At 46.0% G+C, this 20083-nt stretch overlaps 1 protein-coding gene across 5 annotated transcripts in view; it reads right to left on the minus strand.

Annotated features, from left to right (window-relative positions):
• YAE1 (YAE1 maturation factor of ABCE1) overlaps positions 1-20083 on the minus strand; it is a 284754-nt gene that overhangs the window by 100625 nt on the left and 164046 nt on the right. For all 5 annotated transcript variants that reach the window (XM_069613289.1, XM_069613287.1, XM_069613291.1 and 2 more), the window contains 2 exons: positions 19476-19767; positions 1761-1882 (listed from right to left, as the gene is read on the minus strand). In XM_069613289.1, coding sequence (XP_069469390.1) covers positions 1761-1882; positions 19476-19592 — 239 coding nt within the window. In that variant the 5' untranslated portion in view covers positions 19593-19767. The remainder of the gene's footprint in view (positions 1-1760; positions 1883-19475; positions 19768-20083) is intronic.

Raw genomic sequence — 20083 nt, forward strand, 5'->3', positions numbered from 1 at the left:
GTGCCTCGAAGAGGCAGAGGAATGGCAGGAACCACTCTGGGACCAAGACCCCCTGGACTTATGCCAACGATGCAGAGAGTCACCCCTCGAATTGTCGGTCGAAAGCCCCACGGATTTCGACTTTCGGGGCTTGGAAAACCCCCTACTGACAGCTTCTAAGTGACATCTTGGAACCGCAGTCCCGACACTTCTTGAATCCCGACCACGGGGTAGAAGAAGACATGATAACTTCACAAGTTCGAAGAACCGAGGGCCCTGAGATCTCCGAAGCGAACACGTTGGTGGAAAAAACGGAACTGAGGCTACAAGCGTCCTGCATCCTACTTATAACATCCGGTGACGTCAGCTCGACGGAGGCCCTCAACGACACCGTATCGACGTAAGACGCAGACAATTTTCCGAAGCAGCACAGCTGTGGTTATTACCTGTCATAGATGTGGAATAAGTCAGAGGAACCAATCCCTTTGAAAGACATTTACTGACTTTAGGTTGCCATGCAATTCTAAACAAGCTCCACTCTGCTGTGGTGCACTATGTCAGAATCCCATTCTGCTCATGAATATGGGGTTGGTGCCTTCACACCTACTTGCAGACATGTTTCTCGTGATCTGTTGCATCTAATCTAATTTATCTCACAGTAGGGGACATTTGGGAAGCTTTTCTAAATCAGATGCATATTTTCCAGGGAAGCAAGATAACTGACGGGTGATTATGGTGGCATGTAATGAGGACACTGGAGCATCGCCCCCACATACCAACTCCAGGAGTAGAATCACATATCTGGTCGCTTCCCTTAACCCATAGGGGTATTCCCAAAGTGACCGTCACACAGCCGAACCTTGCAAGCAACACTATACACAATCGCAAACAAAAAGGTTAACAGTGGAATAGTTGTAATGTATGCAAATAAAGGCATTGCGTCTAGCACATGTATTTCTTCTTGCATTCATGGGTTAGAGTGGGGTTGTCTGCTTTTTGGTTTGACCCAATTCATTTATAAAGGACTAGGTGCACATAATGCAGTGAAAAAGGCAAATGGTTTACAGGTTTATAATTGAAATTCTGGGGTGGGGGGGCGTTTACTATAATTCCAAATATGATCTTCCATTCCAAGGTGATGGCACACACATTTTCAGTTCCTCCAGATGGCATTTCCCTCCCTGCTTCACAAGTATAATAGGAACATTAAAGAATAGCTCAGTGCATCACAAAACACTCCTAGATTCCACTTGTTTGAATGTCTGGCTACACCAATCCTCTTCTTCTCTACCAACTCCTTTGCTTACCTTCCTGTAGTAATTGCCTGGTTTTCTTGTACTGTTGCTGCCAATCCTCAGCCAGCTGTCTTCTGAACGTCTCGTTATTCAGTAGGAGTGCTTCAGTTGTTACCCATTTCCTCAATTCTCTCCATTCCTGTAACAGCTACAATGCCTTTCTGCTGTTTTTAGGCTTTGAGCTTTTGACTCAAACATATGCTCCTTTCCTGTTCCCCTACGAAACACACATTCCCTCCAGCATTGCCAGTGTGGCTACAAGGATTGGTCACCATTACCTTTACACACTCTGGGCTGCTGTTGTGGGTTTACTAGCTGGCAATGCAAAATCACCAAATAATAGCTTGTTTTGCTGATCAATATGCCTAAAGTGTTGCAATTCTGTCACAGATATGAAGCCCCTACATAGAAAGCATCTTAGAAAGGCAATTTCTGATAAACATATTATGCAGTTATTTGCCCCTTCACAGACACGCCTAAACTCACCAAAGAGACCCTTTGAGTGTTCCACAGGTCATCATTAGGGCCATACCTTCCTTGTAGCCATTGTTAAAGCCCTGCTGAAGTGCATCAGCCTTTCCTGCATCCATTCCATCACGATAGCCTTCCTGTATAAATCACAATAATGCAAGTCAGATCATGGAGGAAGCCTGCGAAAATTAAAACAAAATAACCATCCTAAATATACAGTCTGCTCTAGGGTAATGCCTTAATTGCTACCCTCATAATATAATGAGTGGATTGGCCCAGTAAATCAGCAAAGTCATGTCACAACAAGCATCTTATTTGGCCACAGGAATAAAGAGAAGGATGATCCCTCAACTCAGGCGTTGTCTCTCTGCCAAGACATTTCGATGGAGCAATTCTGGCAGGGTGCGGTCTCTTCAGATTATTTTCTTCCAACATATCACTCCAAATCTCTATTCATGAAAGATTTCCAGCAGGTTTAGTTGCTACTCTGACATTCCGTTGTAAACAGAATCTACGTTTACGGCTTAAAACATGCATTGCTCTACCTTTAATGGCAGGATGCTGCATTTAGCCAAGTTATCAGCAGATCACATACACCAATTGCTTATATTGTCTGTGTAACTTAAAGGAACATTCTAATGACACTATGGAGTTTACATTCACCGGCCACTCCATGCAATTAAGTTGTTTGGGCAACAACAGAAAGTTCTGTCGGACTACCTGCCAATGTACCCACTTATTTTAAAGTTGTAGCCATCAGAAATAAGGGATTGTGCAATATAATGCTTTTTTTTGGAGATGGCAATGCTCCAGCAGCTGAATGAGAATGATGCAGACATCCACGTAGAGTGGAGTCCCTCATTCCTTCCTCATGAAGTGCCTATACTTTGACAAGGACAATCCATTTGACAAAAATAATGAAATTTAGAAAGATGGAGAAATACAAATGCAGCAATGTATGACTGATTGAACTGCCAACTTGAATCTTGAGGTACAAGTCTGTCTATACTAATAAAAGTGACAATATGAAATGTATTAAATGGAATTGTTACATTATAGCGATAAGCAACCCCTAATTGATCTCTGTTAAAATACACTAAACACAGTGGCTCTTGCATCTTCTTGGAGTGCAACATTCTTGGTGGCTATACGCTAGCAAGTCAGAAATCACCTTATGAAGAAGATTAGGTATTTGTAGAAGACCGGAATGAAAATTGGATTCCCATTAATTTGGTTACTTCGAACTATGCACTAGTGGCATTGTAGTTGCTTCTATGATGCAAATCTTACAACAACCAATGGCTGTATTTCAGAAATTGTGGCAATCGGCTAAATCATATTACATGGTGCTTTTTCTCTGTATTACAAAAGTGACTGTCCTTAAGGAAATGGGCATAGTTTGTGTGTTTAATTGAGGAAAAAAGATTGATAGATAATGGCTGGGACAAAAGCCAGTTCTGAATCTCTGTTATCTGCTCTTTCATGGTTATTCAGGCAGTCCTCCCCCAAATTGATTAATTTAAAGCTGTTTTAGTAATGCCAATCTATATGCTCTAATCAGACTACCTGAACAGTGCGTTCTCCAGTTTGAAATAGGAGTGGACTATTTGAAAGCGGTTTTACGATCTATAAATTCAGTTGCCAACATAGTTTTCTTAATCTCAATAGCTCACATTTGGGAAGGTAAGACTCATGAGCATTTTATAGCCCCATTGAGGTATATTCCATCAAGGGCTATTGCTCTGAAACCTAAGGCTATCTTGCCTTTAAGATTTTAGTGTCAAGCCTGATTCAGTATCCTTTGGATACTGGGTTGCAATTTCAGATGAACACTGGTTGGATTTTATTGCCTAGGGTTATGCAATGTATTACCTTGTGAATGACTTGGTGGATTCTGGTGAGATCATCACCACTTCAATATCCTGGTCTGTAATCATATAACTCAATGGGATCTAGCTTTAAAATGCAGTCACATTGCTGTTTGTTACCACTATGACCGGTTCGGAATTGGATTATCAGACCACCTGGCTACTACTGCTGCTTAGTAAATCTCAGATTGTGCTCATTACAAAAAGAAAAAAAAAGAAAAAAAAAAAGAAAAAAAAAAAAAAAAAAGTTGGGGGAATGGGGGCCCTGCCCAACTGTTGGTCACTTTGAAAATTCCCCATTATTCTAATTGGCCACTACAGCTGAAAAGGGATGTGGAGGCTGAAGGATGTAGAGTAATCATTAAAACTCCTTTGGGCCATTAATCCAAGGAAATAGGGTTGGGACCAAAATGTAGGTCATGAGCTATATAGAAGTAAAACAGCCCGATTTCCCAAAGCAACTTAGGTATTCACAAAAGTGATGTCTTTATTTCAATGTCCATTAATTTCTATATTTTTCAACATTAAAAACATGTAAATTCAATAGAAGATCCATATTTAAAAAAATTAAAAAAATACCACAACCACCAATCACCACAAGATTTTAGTACCTACGGTAAAAAAAAAAAATGCACAGGTCTAGCATGGAACCATCTTTGGGACTGGAGGCAGAGTGATATGAACTTTAGAAAATATTGGAACTTGCTATGGGCATCTAGATTTTTTTTTTTATTATAATAAATGAATCCTGACACTAAAGTACATTTTTGAAGGTGCGGATTTCATTAGAAGCGAAACACAAGACATTCACTGGAAACTGGTCACTGCTTGCAAAATAAACTGGCCTTTGGGGCGCTCGAGAGCCGGCGACCAAGATGGCCGCCGACTAAGCTCTGTGAGAAGCTGGCTGCGTTAGCCCACTGCTGATGCTCGAGGACACTAATCGGACGTAGGAGGCGTTTCTCCCTGTAATACCGCTGGTGCAACTGGTGAACCCTGCGCCTGGTCGGCGCTTGGAGTGCCTGTATCTGGTCCCCTTACCCCCAGCAAGCCATGGGAGGACTGCCCATGCCGCCGCTGGGGACGGCGGAAGGCGAGCCCGGGCGAGTTGCCTGGGCTGTTTGAACTGCTGTGAGCCCTGCTGGGTGGCAGAGGCCGGGAGGTGCAAGCCATCGGGGAACTGCAGACGGTCGTGGGGTGGTACCATCATTGTCTGCTGCCTGCCCTGGAGGCGATGTAGAGCAGTGGAGGGGAGACCCACAGGGTCTGAAACGCGGATTGTGTGGGCGGGGCTGGGAAGCCTGGGGCTCTGACATGAGGTTGAGGGCCAACTGTGGAGGCGAGAGGCAGACTGGAGGGCCTCCTGGGGCTGTGGGGAGTGCCACCTGCTGGGCCAGCTAACTATCTTGGGGGTCCCGCGTTGATCAGGGGAGGAGCAGCAACACTGGCTGGAGCCTCGTGTGGCATTGGGGAACTCCGACCCAGGGGGAGAAGGCTGCTTGAGGTGCACAGTGGATGACTGAAATTGAAGAGCTGTCCTCGGTAGGAGGAGGGTCCCCCTAAGGGTGCTATCCTGCTGTGGGGGCCCCAGGTGGGCTCTGCCATGCTACACTGCACCGGATGGCAAAAGGGAACAAAAAGCAGGGCTGCCTGAAGTTTATACAATCCCTCCTTTTGCCACTGAAAGGGGCACCATGGCCTCCCCTAGACCAGGAGAGAATGAAGCAGTAACATCATTAGAATTGCGTACAGGTGTGCCAATGTCTGTGGGGAGTCAGCCCTCTGAATTAAGCCTGGTACTAGCAGAGAAAAAACAGATTTGCAGCGGTAAACACCAAGTTGGATGGCATGGAGTACAAGATAGACTGGATGCAAGAGAATCGACAAGGAGAGTAGCAGGCTCTGTAAGGCCAAGCATAGAGTGGGGGTACTAGAGGACACCAGCACAGAAGTCTCTGAAATAATCCTCCAGAGGAAAATGAAAGAGGGGCGAGACAAAAATTAAGTCCTGGAGGTAATGTTATTGTGAGGATACCGAAATCGGTGTCTTTGCGGAACATGGGGGAATTCATGGTGTCCTTTGTCGAGGAGGTGCTGCAAAATCCCCCGCTTTCCTCTCAGTTCATAGTGGAGCGAGCCCAAAGGATATCAAGTCAGGCGCTGGGACAGAGCCCTCGCCCGGTCATTATGAAAGTGATAAATTACCGCGAGTTGGGGGGACATTCAATACAAGTGGCTAGAATATCCTTTTTTCAAGACTTTACTGTCGGTACAGAAATCTAGGCTCTCCTTTTTGACAGCGAAACATATGCTACTTGAGAAGCAGATACAGTATGCAATGCTGTACCCATCAAAGCTGAGAGTTGTGTACAAGATCTTTTTCTTCACAAGCCCCGCTGAAGTGGTTGCTTTTGCAGAATCTCTACCAACACACTGAAAAGGGCCCGAGGGGGTCTCAGCGCTGGATCCTCTATCTGCTAAATGTTTTGTGTTGCTAGTGGGAGGAGGACTACTCAATGGTCCTCTTGGGAGCGTGCTTTTTTCTTTCTTTCTGTGGTTTGTAACAGAATATTACTGTAAAGAAATGGGCTATTTGCTATACATAGTGTTGGAATGGGTCCTCTCTCCTCACTGGGTGGAGCAGATGAGGTTTGATCTTGGAAGGGGTACAAGACAAGGTTGCCCACTTTGCCCGCTCCTCTTAGCCCTGGCTATTGAGCCATTGGCATCCAGATTGCAGAAATTTCATATCCACCAGGGATTGGCACGGGTGGGGTGAGGGAATTGGTATCTCTATACGCTGGTGATGCGATACTCTATTTTAAGAACCCTGGAGAGAACGTGCAGCATTTGTCACCAGCAGTGGCTGAGTTCCGGGAGTACTCAGGCCTTCGAGTGAACTGGTCTAAATCAATATTATTCCCTCCGACGGCGGTAACGGAGAAACCTGGGGACCTGGAAGGTTTTAGATGGGAACAAGCCTCTGTTAAATATCTGGGCGTGAGGTTTAGTAGGGATTCCTGGTCTTTCCTGGTGGAATATCATCTGGCATGCCTGGATGTCCCAAGGAAGAAGGTGAACAGATGGTGCATGCTTCCCTTACCATTGCTGGGGAGGGTAGCTATTGCCAAAATGTGGGTAGTCCCCAAGGTATTGTATATTTTCCAGAACATCCCGGTGTGGCCTGGAGTATCCTTCTTTAGCACTTTGAGGTAGTTGATGGTTAGGCTGGCATGGCACCCCAATCCCCCTAGGATTGGGTGGAAGAACTTTGTTATCCCCTGGGACAAGGGGGGGGGGGGCGTAGGAGCACCCGATATGGAGTTGTATTTCATTGCAGCCCAATTATTACACTTGATTTCATATTGGAAGCCGGGCTTGCTGCCGTACTCTCATGTCCGTATAGAGAAATGCTCTGTGCATCCGCATGCAATTCAGGAAGATGGCAGATAATTGCAAATTTGACCCAGTCGCATGCACTGTGCATGCATGGAACAGGGCGCTTGGAAACTGGTGGTTGAGTTCCCATTTGACCCGGGGCTTCACCTCTGGAGGATTGAGTGTCTTGGCTCCACTTGTGAAGAGGCGTTGGGTCTTGGAACAGGCACAATGGGAGATTTATATCTAGTGGGCGAGTTTGTATGACAGGAGGTGGTCGCAGCCAAAAAGGGGGGGGGGGGGCTTTAGCAGACTGCTTCAGTATTTTCATATTAGGGACACTTAAAACATGTTCTCCCCCACTTTCTCGACTCTCTCCCACCCTCTCCCAATTCTGAAGTACCTTCTTCACTCAGCATCTGCCAAGAGTGTGGTGCCTACCATTTAGAGAATGATTCAACAGGGCTCCCGCAAAGTGACGCAGAAGTGTAAGGGGCAGTGGGAAAGGGACGCTGGGGTCTCATTCACCAATAAACAGTGAGCTATGATGTGCTCCAGATCACAAAAGTAGCGTCCAATACGGGCTTGCAACTAATCCAATTGAAAATCCTTCATAGGGTATACTTGACGCCAGCTCGTCATGCCCTATTTGACAAATCTCAAAGTGACGAGTAGCCAAGATGTCGGAGGCCAGCTGCCGAGAACCTTTCACACACGTTGTGGTCCTGTCCTAAATTGGGGGAAGTTCTGGAGGGAGGTGACTGTTACTCACTGAGGTACTGCACCACAGTGTACCGTGCGATTTGTTATGCTACATGTTTGGGTGGCTACCAGGGGTCCCGGATTCGAGTAGCAAACTGTTGACTACACGCATGATACTAGATATGAAATGCATATTTATTCAGTGGACCAGCCATCTTCCCCCAGATGCTGTTACATGGCTTAATGGTCTGACCAGGGCAAGCAAACTAGATGGAGTCTATGGACTGCTGAGTGGACCAGGAAGAGACCCAGAGATACATGGGCCCCCTGAGGTCCTATTCACTTGCTCAGTGCTAGGACCCGGCTTCTGAAGTGTTACCCACTGAATATAACTGCTCAAAAACTAATGTTTGCCATCTCAGTCCAGTATTGTTGTAGTGGCAGGCAACCCGGCGTACTGTATTGGCATGTGTAATTTTTTTGCACGACCCATATATCTGTTGGTAAAAACCTGTGTATGTGTGACATAAATCCATGTTTAATGAATACAAAATAAACTGGCCTTCTGCTGCAGAACCTTTGAGCTCCTTTCAGCGAAAAAGCTCACTGAGAGCACATTTTCTATTTGAGAATCTGAGCCAGGTTTGGATGTGCATCTAGTGTATCAACGTTTGCTTTAACTGCTGGAAATTTGCAGGTGTTCTAGTACTGTTTCTGGTCATTTATGATATCTACCGTGAAAAACCAAAGGGTCTTTTCCTCCTTTCGCCTAAACTGTGTGGAAAGGTCAGGGAAGAATACCAAAAGAGGAGAATGCCATTAGGCGAGACAGGGTGTTCCCCTTCCTCTTTCTAATGTCCTTGTCCGATGTCCCACCCAGCTTTCGTAGGATGCTGTCGTTCTACCTCAACCTCATCCCAACCATGTCCTTCTCTGAAATGTAGAAACATCCCTGCAAGACCTCTTGACAATAATCTACCCGACCTCTACCCTTTGAAATGAACATCCACTGGAAGTAAGGGAGGACGATCAAGGCAAGGGCAACAAACACAAACTCTATTTCGCAATATACCTTCCTTTGTCTCTCTGATGCAACTACTTTTCTACTTACTCAGGAATACTCTAACACCCACCATCCCAGAAATTCTTCTCCCCTTCCCTCTATTTTCTGAACTCCCAGATTGCTTTTATAAAACACTACAGTTCCCACAATCCCCCTATTCATTTCACAACCCAGAAACAAAGCAGAAAGAAATACCTCTGGCTTTTTCCTGCGAGCCTGTTCCGCTAATGAGATCAGGCAGAGTCATGCACCACAGAACACAGACCTAACCTCCATTTCTCTTCCCCATAGGGATAAAAGGCAGAACATGGAAGCACCCGCTGAGCAAAGCAAAACACATGAGGAAGCAGCAGTTCCAAGGTATCAGTTTAATACGAGGCGAAAGACGCCAAGACTAGAGCAGTTTGCAAGGCCTCGAGAATAAGAAACATAAGACCAGGAATTAAAGCTGAAGGAAGGTGCATTGTTTGTCAAAGATGCCCAGGGCTCTCCTGCATCAATAACCAAGGCAGGTAGGAGTGATTGCTGCCATGTTACTGTCCAACAAAGCAACACCAATAAAGTCAGCACAGCCAGTGATTCAGGGAGACTGATAGCAGACAGTCTGTGTTAGGACCAAGGTTGAAGTGGCAACTTTGTATGAAGCAATCTGAGGAAACAGTGTGTGAAGCGTATGTGATGAGTGACGCAGATATAATTGAACATCCAAGGAGTGACTGTATATGGTATCTATCTTGGTTCCAAAGGTTCAGAGTGGTCCGGCACCACGTGGGTGCTCATTCAAAGGTCTCTGTTAGGTATCCAACTGAGAGTGTAAATTGTGAAATTGTAATTGGCCCTGTAACGGGTCAAGATAAACCATATCTAACATTAATAAAATGTCACACCCTCAGGGCAATTCGCTTTATGAGGACCTCTGACATGCTTCTCAAGGCCTATTCTGCCTCGATTTCCCACTTTAATGGGCATATGAAGGTTATTTTAGATAAAAATAAACATGAAGCCCCGAAGACATACTTCTGCGACCAGCACTAGTCAAAAAAATCATACTTTTGAAACGACTGGTCTACAATATCCGATTGCATTGCAGATTATATTACTCTTCTTTTGAGGAATACGCCAAATTAAGACCTAGTCGGTTACCTTGTATGCCCTACTTAATCTGTTTTCCATGTAATAAGGCTAGAAGCCTCTATATGAGATTCAGAATTGACTAGATTCATACCAGATCCCGTATAAAAAAAATTGGAAAACCGGGCATTGCGACTTGTCACATGGGAGTTGCTGCTTTTGTGGGATTGTTGCTGAGCAGGAAACAAAGCATCTTTTTCTTTTCTGTATTCACTGACACGCAAAGAAACCAAATTATGGGCGATTACATGTCGGATACTTCGAATTCGACTCACAATCTAATTTGGGCAAGATGTATGTGGGGGAGAAGTAATGCTATAATATATTCGCCACAGTCCGCCTACTGTATCACATTATTGCACAATGAGGAATAATCAACATCAAATTTTTCCACTATCCTCACGTGTAACTTTGGTTGTAAAGATCCTGTTTTGATATTGTAAATTAGTGTTCACTCTGATGACATTTTACCAAGTGCTTAATTTGTTTTTTATTCTGGTTAATGTCTGCATAAATGACAAATTACAATAAACATGACTTTCAGATCTGTCAGAATACACATTTTTTACAATTTCCCAAAAGCACAGAGTTGCTACCTTTTAGGTAGGTTTATCTGACACCAGCTGGTCTGGAGAATCAAACACAGATTGGTGGTAGCTGTTGACGCAAAGCTGACCTGGCTCAGTGGCTGCAGGAAGGATCAAAATAGTTCCAGCTCCCAGAAGTGTATCCCTGCTCTGGCTCCATACCTTCAGAATGAGCGCCAACTTAAAATTGATGTTTTGTTGTTGGTCAATAGTTACTCCTACAGGATATTGAATTCGGCAATATGACCCGCGGAGGGGGGCCATTACTGGTCAGGCAATGCCCCCAGTCATACTTAGAAACCCGAGCCATGTTTTGTCATTTATAATAGACTGAAATTAGGCTCATTAACATAGACTAGGCTTTTGAATCTCATGTTGAAGGTTTGTTGTATGCTATTCAGTCGCACATTGTTCCCCTGAAGAAGTTGCTGCTTACAGGATGAGGTATTAGTTGTATGCAATTTACTAAATCTCTATTGGGCGTCTGTTTTGTCAACGATGGCTTCTCTGGTCATATTGCCATTAGTAACCTGGATTGTCGTCCCCGGGACACTAATTGAAATTGCGCTGCAACCGTTACTCAACACGAGGGGAAAAAAGCGAATAAAATGGCCACCGGGGATCGGGAGAAGGGACTAGTTCCTTCTCCCTTTCCATGGCGGCCATTCAGACAAATGGAAAAAAAGTAAACCAAAAAATGGCCACCATGGAATGGGAGAAGGGACTATTTAGTCCCTTCTCCCTTTCCATGGCGGCCTGACGGGAGAAAGGAATCTGACGCGGCGCAACATGATCGGGATTATAGGCGAGGTAAGGCTTGCCATCGCTCCAATTGGAGCATAGATTTCATTTTCTGTTTGGCACGCTGGGTACTAATTTATGATAAAAGGTAGTAGCTCTAGGGTCTCTGGCCCACATGGGCTTTGTAATCTGGCCTTTAAGGATCCTTTAAGAATAGTCCAAAACTGTGGGCCAGGATTTTATACAATCTATGCCTAGCAATCTTGGAGATGGAACAGATCCTTAAAACCTGGAGATTGTCTCACAACTTGCCTATATTTTAGAAAGCGAATAGATGCAATCCTGCCAACTACAGGCAGATTGCTCTGCTTGATACAGATTCAAAAGGTATTTGCCTCCCTTCTGTTCATAGAATAAACTTTATTGGCGAATAAAAATATTATAATTAGTCCTAATCAGGTTGGCTTCAGAGCAGGCGTCGGCACCACCTTAGTGGGATTAGTTATTGATTAAATTCAAAAGCAGGTTGGGGGGGAAAAAATTACGTACAATTTTGTAGCAATAATAGTTTGTCCCTGGCACCTGATGGGGTTGGGGGATTTTATGGTTGAAAATTAAAATAATGGGGCCTTCCTAATCTGTTAAATATTTTAATACATCTCCATTGAGATTCTTCGCTAAAAGTCCACCTTAACCCTGGACAGTGATTTTACTAGGGGAGTTTTTGCCTGTTGCAGTCTCTGTCAAGGGTGTATTTTGGCTCCATTTTTATTTCATGTTAATTTAGCTAATTTGGGGCATCCCCTTAAAGCATAATTTCTCTAAAATATAATGGGTGTAAAATATCATGGATTTCATATGCAGATGATATTCTATTAATGGATTGTACACAATGGGCTCAAGCGGTTATTGTCAGCTTTCCTGATATATTCTAATAACGATTTGTTAATAAATACTAATAAAACCAAAATATTGACAATTTCGGCAGGGTGAAGGAAAAAACAATGTAGGTGGCTCAATGGCAGCAGGGTAGACGTTGTCGATTAATTCAAATATTTAGGTTTTCAAAAGGTTTACACATTCAAGCAAGATTCATTTTAAATTATTTGAAGGGGCAAGACAAGCAGTTGGCTGCCCAAATGCAACATTTTAACAATTGACAGCAGGTTTTCCCTGCTGCCAGTTAGAACATTTTAAAAGGCAACGATTATACCAGCTATTGTATATGGCTTAGAGATCTAGCATATCCTTCCATTCACGATGTTACTATCTTGGAAGGTATGTTCTGGAAAACTGTTGTGATTTGGTTTGAAGTGGGGATGATTTCTCAATGTGAGAATTTAATGCAAAATAATTCAATGCAAAAAATGCCTATTTGAATTTTATTTTAAATCAACAGATCGTAACGTAGTGAGTTGGCATATTAACATTTGTTCACTGTTGGAAAAACTTGGTCTAGATTATAAGAAGGTTATGCAGAATCCTGTTGCATTTAAAACCATGCTATGGCGATCTGATTGTTACAAAGTGACACCAAATTTGCTCATAGTTCATAAGAGGGTGGGTGCCTGTGCTTATTTGATCCTATTTCCCTCCAGGAATTTTGGATTAACTATGTTACGATTTAGGGTAAACCTATTATTGATAGAAAATAGTATGACATTTGGGGATAGATAACTGGGAGGGGTACTTGTTTGCAAACCTGATTAAAAGCTAGATAAATCCTGCCGAGTCCCTCTTTAATATGGCTGCATAGTTTTGAGGGAAATTCTTTTAAAGTGCTGACCCTGTTCAGAAAGCATCATTAATGTCAAACAACAAGTGATCTGATCAGGTATGCACCTGAATCACCCCAGTGGGTGGGGTAGTGAACTTGCAATACAACAGATTAAAATAAGTGAGTTATTTTGTTATAGTGGCACAGAGGACCTGAACAGCAACAGGTCACTGCACATAGCAAGGAGTGAAAAAGTTACTCAACGTAGTAACAACTTTAATCCTATTCCATAGTACCCTTTCCTCCATACTTGTGGGACGTTCCGTCCTTCGGGAACGGAGCTGGTTTTAAAAAAAAAAAAAATTAAAAATAAAACAAAAAACACATCAACAAATTAAATTGTGTCCTTTTATTTTTACATGGGGCCACCGCATGTGACTGTAACCCCGCCTTCCTGAGCTCTGACCCGAGCACCGCCCTTCAGTCCTTTTCTATCGCCAGGTCCGAGACCATTTAAGCAAAAATACAGGATACTTATTTAGGGGACGGCGGGCGGGCGTATGGAGGATAGGGGACTATGGACTAGAAGTAAAGTAGTCACTACGGTGAGTAACTTTGTCATACTCCTATGTCCCGTCCCCTTTTTTCCATACTAACGGGAGATTCCCAAGCACTGACCATAGGTATTACGGGTGGATGGAAATGTCCCTTATTGGAATACATTCTTGAGAACTGCCTGGCCAAATTGGGCATCAGCCCGGGAGCTCAGGTAGAGACAGTAATGTTTGCAAAAAGCTGATGGGGAGGCCCACGTAGTCACCCTGGCAATGGGCTCCTAAGGGACGCACTTTTGGAAGTCAACAGCAGCCTCTTTGCCCTCGACCAGATGTACATGAATGCCTTTAGGTGGTTGAAGGCCTTGAATCTTGTAGGCCTCGGAAACACATGAAGCCACCCAGCGGGAGATGGATGATCAGAGACCGGATTCGGGAAGAAGACCAGTAAATATATAGACTGGTTCAAACGAAATTCCGAAACCACTGTAGGTAGGAAGGAAGGGTGGGTGCGAAGCACCACCTTATACTTATGAAAAGGTAGGAACGGATGTTCCACAGAAAGAACCTGAAGCTCACTTATCAGTCTTGCAGATGTCACAGCAATCAAAAAAAGACACCGTCCAAGACAGGTACTGGAGTTCGGTAGTGACCATGGGTTCCAAAAGGCTTATGACATAACGCAGTGAGGACCATATTCAGAGCCCATTTGGGATGAGGGGCCGAACCGGTGGAAAAAGATGAAACCTGAAAAGTGTCTTTTGATGATGACTGGATTAGCCAGCGAAAAGGAGCAGCTGTCTGTAGACAGGTAAGCCGCAATGGCGGACAAATATGTCCTGCATGATAAGACATGTATGCCAGAGGCTGCAAGGTCAGATACAAAGGACAAAACAGTGTCAATAGAAGCATGCCTGGGATCAAGCTCTTTGGCTAGACATCAATGGCAAAAACAGAGCCACTTGCTCTTGTATTGAGCTCTCGTAGAGGGCTTCCTTGCCGCTTGAATTATACGCATGTTGTCCTCAGAAAGGTTGAACCGTGCTAGTGATCGGAACTCAGGCACCAAGTCGCAAAGCTTAACGATTGTGGGGGGGTGCCACAACTGGATCGGAGAGGACACCGACAGATGCTGCAGTTCTGAAAACCAGAACCTGGCTGGCCACCAACGCGCTAGGAAGAGGAGAGTGCAGTCGGATGCACTCCTGAGTGTCCAAAGTGACTGATGAATCAGTGGCAAAGGAGAAAAGGTGTAAGCTTTCATGTTGTCCCACAGGATCACGAGGGCATCTCCCAAGGAAGACACTCCAAGCCTGTCCCTGGAAGCATAAAGAGGAAGTTTCCTGTTCACTGATGTCGCAAAGCGGTCCACCTATGGAGTACCCCATTGCTGAGAAATCTTAGTGAGAACATCAGTGTTTATCTCCCACACCTAACTCGCCACAGATTGGCGCTGAGGGAGTCTGCAGCTACATTGATGTGATCCGGAATGTGCACCACTTGGAGCCAAACATTGTGTTGGATAGCCCAATTCCAAATTTGGATGGCAATGTCCACTAGGAGGGGAGACTAGGGCCTCCCCCCCTGTTCGTTGATGTAAAACATTGCCACAGAATTGAACATGTGTGTTCGAACCACGCTGTTGGTGCTAGAGGGTTAAAAAGCATTGAGCACCAGAAAAACTGCCAGGAGCACCAGTATTGATATGGAAGCGCCGGTCTGGAGGCATCCACAAATCGTACACCTCGAGGTGACGCAGTGTCACTCCCCAACCCAGAAGGGAGGACTCTGAAGTCACTGTTACATTCTAGTCAGGGCTCCTGGAAGGAGGACCCCACTGCAAGGTTGCTGGCGGTAGACCACCAGTGAAGATCCGCTGTCATGCAAGAAGGGACTGGAATCATCTTTGAATCTGGCTCCGTAGCCTGTGACAAGAGCAAGCTCAGTGCGTCTCATTTTCAGGCGTGCAAAACGTAGAGCTAATATGCAAGTAGTCATGAGGCCCAAGAGTCTCTGGAACCACCAAGCCGTCATGTGAGAGGATTGGAGGAAGAGCTGGCATGTGGTTGAAAGGTCTGCAATTCTGTCCTCTGTCAGGAACACTCTGGTACGGACAGTATCCCAACAGAAACCCAGAAAATTAAGGTCTTGAGAGACAGTCATCAACGATTTCCACCAGTTCACCAACAGCCCAAGATGGAACAGGAGCTGAAGGAGTAATTGTAGATGGGCCAAAGCGGCTTGTGGGCAAGGACAGCGCAGGAGCCAATCGTCCAAGTATGTATATACATGAATCCCCTGCAATCTGAGGAATGCTGCAATGACCAACATCATCTTCGTAAAGACACGTGGTGCCGAGCTGAGACCAAACGGAAGCACACGATACTGGAAGTGTTCCGTCCCCTCGCAGAACCGTAGATATTTTTGATGCAGGATCCACATTAGAATGTGCATGTATGCATCCTGAAGCTCTACCACGCTGAGCCAATCGCCCTTCCGGAGAGAGAACTTTATCTGGCTGCGCGTAATCATCTTAAATTTCTCTTAGGGGAGGAAGAGATTGAACTTACTTGGATAGGTCTAGGATGGTGCGCAGGCCAGCCTGGTTGGGTTTGGGCACTGTAAACAGCCGGGTGTAGTAGTCCTCCCCTTGCTCCCTGAGGGGGGTGGGGAACAGGTTCCGCTGCTCTGAGGGCTAGAAGTTTCTGTGCCTCGTCTCCAAGGAAGGGCTACACAGTCTGCTGAAAGGAAGGGGCAAGCAGAAGCACGCCTGCGTGACTGACAAAACCTATCGGTGTTCGGTGATGGTCTGCCACGCCTCCAGATGAAACAAAATTCGTCCTCCCACTGGAGTCTCGTGCGACCGATGGAAAATATAATTTAGATGTTTTATCAGTGGGGAGACCACCCGTTCCTGAAGCCGAGGCTGTTGGCTGAGAGAAAAACCAGCCACCTTGCCGTTGCCGTTTACGGTGGGGCCCACCGGCTGGAGAACCTGTTTGGCGCGCACTGTGGCCCTGAATGCCTCTGAAACCACAGAATGAACTTGTTTGAGACCCTGACCGCTGAGTGTAAGGTGCCTTTGCAAGGACCGGTCAATGACTTGGCAGTTTGAATGCTTGCCTTGGTGTTTGTGAGTTCCTCATCCGTGGAGGAGTGGGGAAAGTTCTTAACCCTCGAAGGGGAGATCAAGCACCTTGTCCTGAACTTCCTTCGAAAACTTCGTAGCATGCAGCCACGCTTGGCAGGAGAGGTCTACCCCGACCACGGCCTTGAGCGGAAGTGTCTACATGATGGGCCACAGCCTCAAGTAGATCCTGTGCCATAATCCTGGCGTCTGACAAACCGCCCTTGCAGTCCTCAAGCCTATCAGCAGGAATACATTCCTGAAACTCGGCTAGCTCCTGCCACATTTGACATTGGCCGCCGCCAGGATAAGCTCCATATTAGCCTGACGCAGCTGAAGGGCCAAATTGGGAAAAACTTTCTTCCCCAATGGCGTTAAGAAGCTGGTCCTCCTTGGAAAGGATCTGGGGACCCTGCAGTGGAGAATGTAGAGGCCGGCTGTGACTGGAGCATATCTGCTGCCACCACCGTCGACGAGGGGAGCGGGCAAGCGGACAAGGATATGGCCTCAGACGCATGAAACCTATAGCAAGCATCAACTTTCTTGTTCAGGTGCTGCCTAGAATGAGGTTTTCCCCAGACCTTATGGACCTCTGCCAGGACGTCCTTCTGAAGGAACAGACCGGGGCGCTCCTGTGTCGACAGAGTGAAGGCTCCATAAAGTACCCCCTCTGGTGGAGCTGGGGCTTCAGGTATTGAAATGTCCAGCAGTGCCATCATATCCAGCACCCGGTCATGAAAGGCTCTAATAGAGCGGGCAGTTCATCGCCAGCCTGGTCCTTATCCAGTGAGGCAGGAGCAGAAGACTGATCGCCGGACATGGCGCCTCAGTCCCCAAAGGGGTGATGGTAGAGCAACCAGAGTCTTTTCCACAGGGGAAGGTGGAGGCAGCGGGGGAGGAGGCCCCACAGGGAGAGGTGGAGGAGGTGGCACTACCGGAACCTGCATGGGGATTGCCGGAGCAGGGGCCGGTTCAGGCGGCGTAGGATACATTTCCTTGAACAAATCCTTAAAGTACGCCTTCATAGGATCAGAATGCATAAGTGTCTGAAATTTGCCAAAAAATGCATGATCAGATGAGACTCTAGGCGCTGGAGTGAGAAGATGCTGCTCGTAAGGGGCATACCCAAAGGATCGCAAAGAGGATGGTTGCCAGGATGGTCCCCCACCAATGGGATCCATGGAGATCACAGACGTAGGAGGGAGCGAGACTGTATGCAGCATTAGAGTCCGTGCATGCCTATCCATTGGAGGACGGAACAGGTTTTTACTTTCCACAATACGTGGAAAAGGCTGCTCTGCCCCAAAAACAGGCCCCTCAGCACCAGCCATGGTGAACGTTGGTGTAAGAGAGGTAGTCAAAATTATCGCTGTGGACCGCAGGGGTTGGGTCGCCATTTTCTCAACGCCTAAGGCAAACTTCGTCACAGGTGTAAGTGAGGCAGTGGTCACCACAGTGGAGTCAGGGGTCTTATGTGCCATTTTAGCCTTGGAACAAGGAACCTCGGCGGAGCAGGTACTAGTAGATCTAGTGTGTTCATTAGACACCTTAGGGACTGCTGAAGAATTAGCCCCAAGTAGGGGACCCTCGGCAGAGCCGGTACTGGAAGACTTATGGTGCTTGACCAGCTTCTTTGCCCCCTCAGCAGGATTGGTTCCACCACAGGTCTGATAATGGGACGGCTTAGAGTCAACCTCGGAAGCCAGAGCCCTCAAGGGGACCCCTCAATCTTACTGGTGTTAGATATAGCCCCAGGAAAAAGGGAACCTTGGGAGTAACCCTGGTACGTTTAGTTACCTCGAGGGAGACCTCGAACCGAGACTCGGTACACTTCGTTCCAGTGGAAACCTCAGGGCTGACCACGGTAACAGCCCCAAAAGTACTGTGCCTAACTTTAGCCCCTGAAAGGGGAACCTCTGAAGAAGATCCGGTTTTGGCAGCCACTTTCGGGGGTCCTCGGAGGAAACTATGGATCGCCTGTTAGATCCTTTGCAGGACACTCAGGGAGACCCCTGGTAATAGGGCTACATGAGCCCCTGCCAGAGCTAGAAGACCTCAGGAAGGAATCCCCTGGCTGGGGTGCCCTGAAAAGGCACAAACTTACCAGAAGTTTCCTTTTTCCTTCAATTGGTAAATGTGGTGGAGGAACGCATTGAAACACCTTTTCCCACCAGACAAGCCGACGTTGGAGTGCCTGGGCGGAGAGGGAGTCGCAGTAAAAACACGAGTCCCAACGGTGCTCCAGGTCTAAGCACTCCAAGCAAAGAGAGGGGATCTGCCCTCACAAATCTGCATTCGCACGATGAACAGGACACAAATCCCAGATGCTCCAGCATAGACAGTGGAAAGATGACCGTGGAACCGGAGCAGGAATGAAGGACAAGGGAACAAAAAGAACAAGATTCCCAGTGATGGAAGTGAGTCTGACCCCGACCGCGCAGCGAAAAGGACTGAAGGGCCATGCGCGGGTCAGAGCTAAGGAAGGCAGGGTTACGGTCCTGTGCGGTGGCCTTGCGTAAAAATAAAAGGATAAATTAAATGTTTATGCTTTTTTTTTTTTAAAAGTGCTCCGGTCCCGTCTCGAAGGACAATGTCCCACAAGTATGGAGGAAAAGGGATGAGACGTCGGAGTAAGGGATTTTGAGATGATTGTGGTAAAGTGGGAGAGGTAACGGGTCTGCAAAAACGTAATGAGCACAAATAATGCCATTCAGCCTTCTCCTCACTGCTTGATGTGTCTGTAGTTTGGCTGCCAAGCCTGCACAGCTACTGTAGCAAGGCATAATTTGAAAACCATGAAATACAACATGTTTGTTAGCAATGTCCTGGGACTGCCTCATTCTCATACGGTAAAGACACTACCTTGACACGTTTCTCCATCGTAGTCTTCCACTCCTGCTGCAAGAGACTCAGGTCATCAGCCTCTTCGTCAAATACATCATCGCCTTTGTCTGGCTGCACTGCTTGAACCCACGGCATACTTGAACTTTGGTGTTGGTCCTCTGAAGCTCCCTGAACTCCAATTTAATACCCAATTGCAAATATTAGCAGTCAGTAACTTCCTGTTACACTGCGTGCTGAATGTCGGATTCACGAATTTTTGCAATCCTTATGATGATGTTTCACAAGTCTCCACTGCTAGTGAACACTCAACCTGCAGGTGAAAATATAAAACAGTAAGTAGGAAGTAAAGGCCACAAAAACATTCAAGTGTAAAATTAAAAAACAAGTTAACTTGTTTTCCTGCAACAAAGCCTGAGAAATCACAAGCTTTTTATGTGGTTAGAGACAGGCTGCGCTATGACAGATTATTTACATGTGGTGCAATCGAACAGTCTGCAATGTCTGACTCTTGCCCACAGTTACCCCAGTCGATGTATGATGGAGGAGCAAGTGTATTTTTGCTGGCAAGATATTTATTTACAAGACTGTCCTGTGTGATGAATCCTGCTGATCCCTCACTAAACCCC

The sequence above is a fragment of the Ambystoma mexicanum genome, chromosome 5p (assembly GCF_040938575.1).
Source record: "Ambystoma mexicanum isolate Mex_15411 chromosome 5p, UKY_AmexF1_1, whole genome shotgun sequence".
Classification (NCBI taxonomy): domain Eukaryota; kingdom Metazoa; phylum Chordata; class Amphibia; order Caudata; family Ambystomatidae; genus Ambystoma; species Ambystoma mexicanum.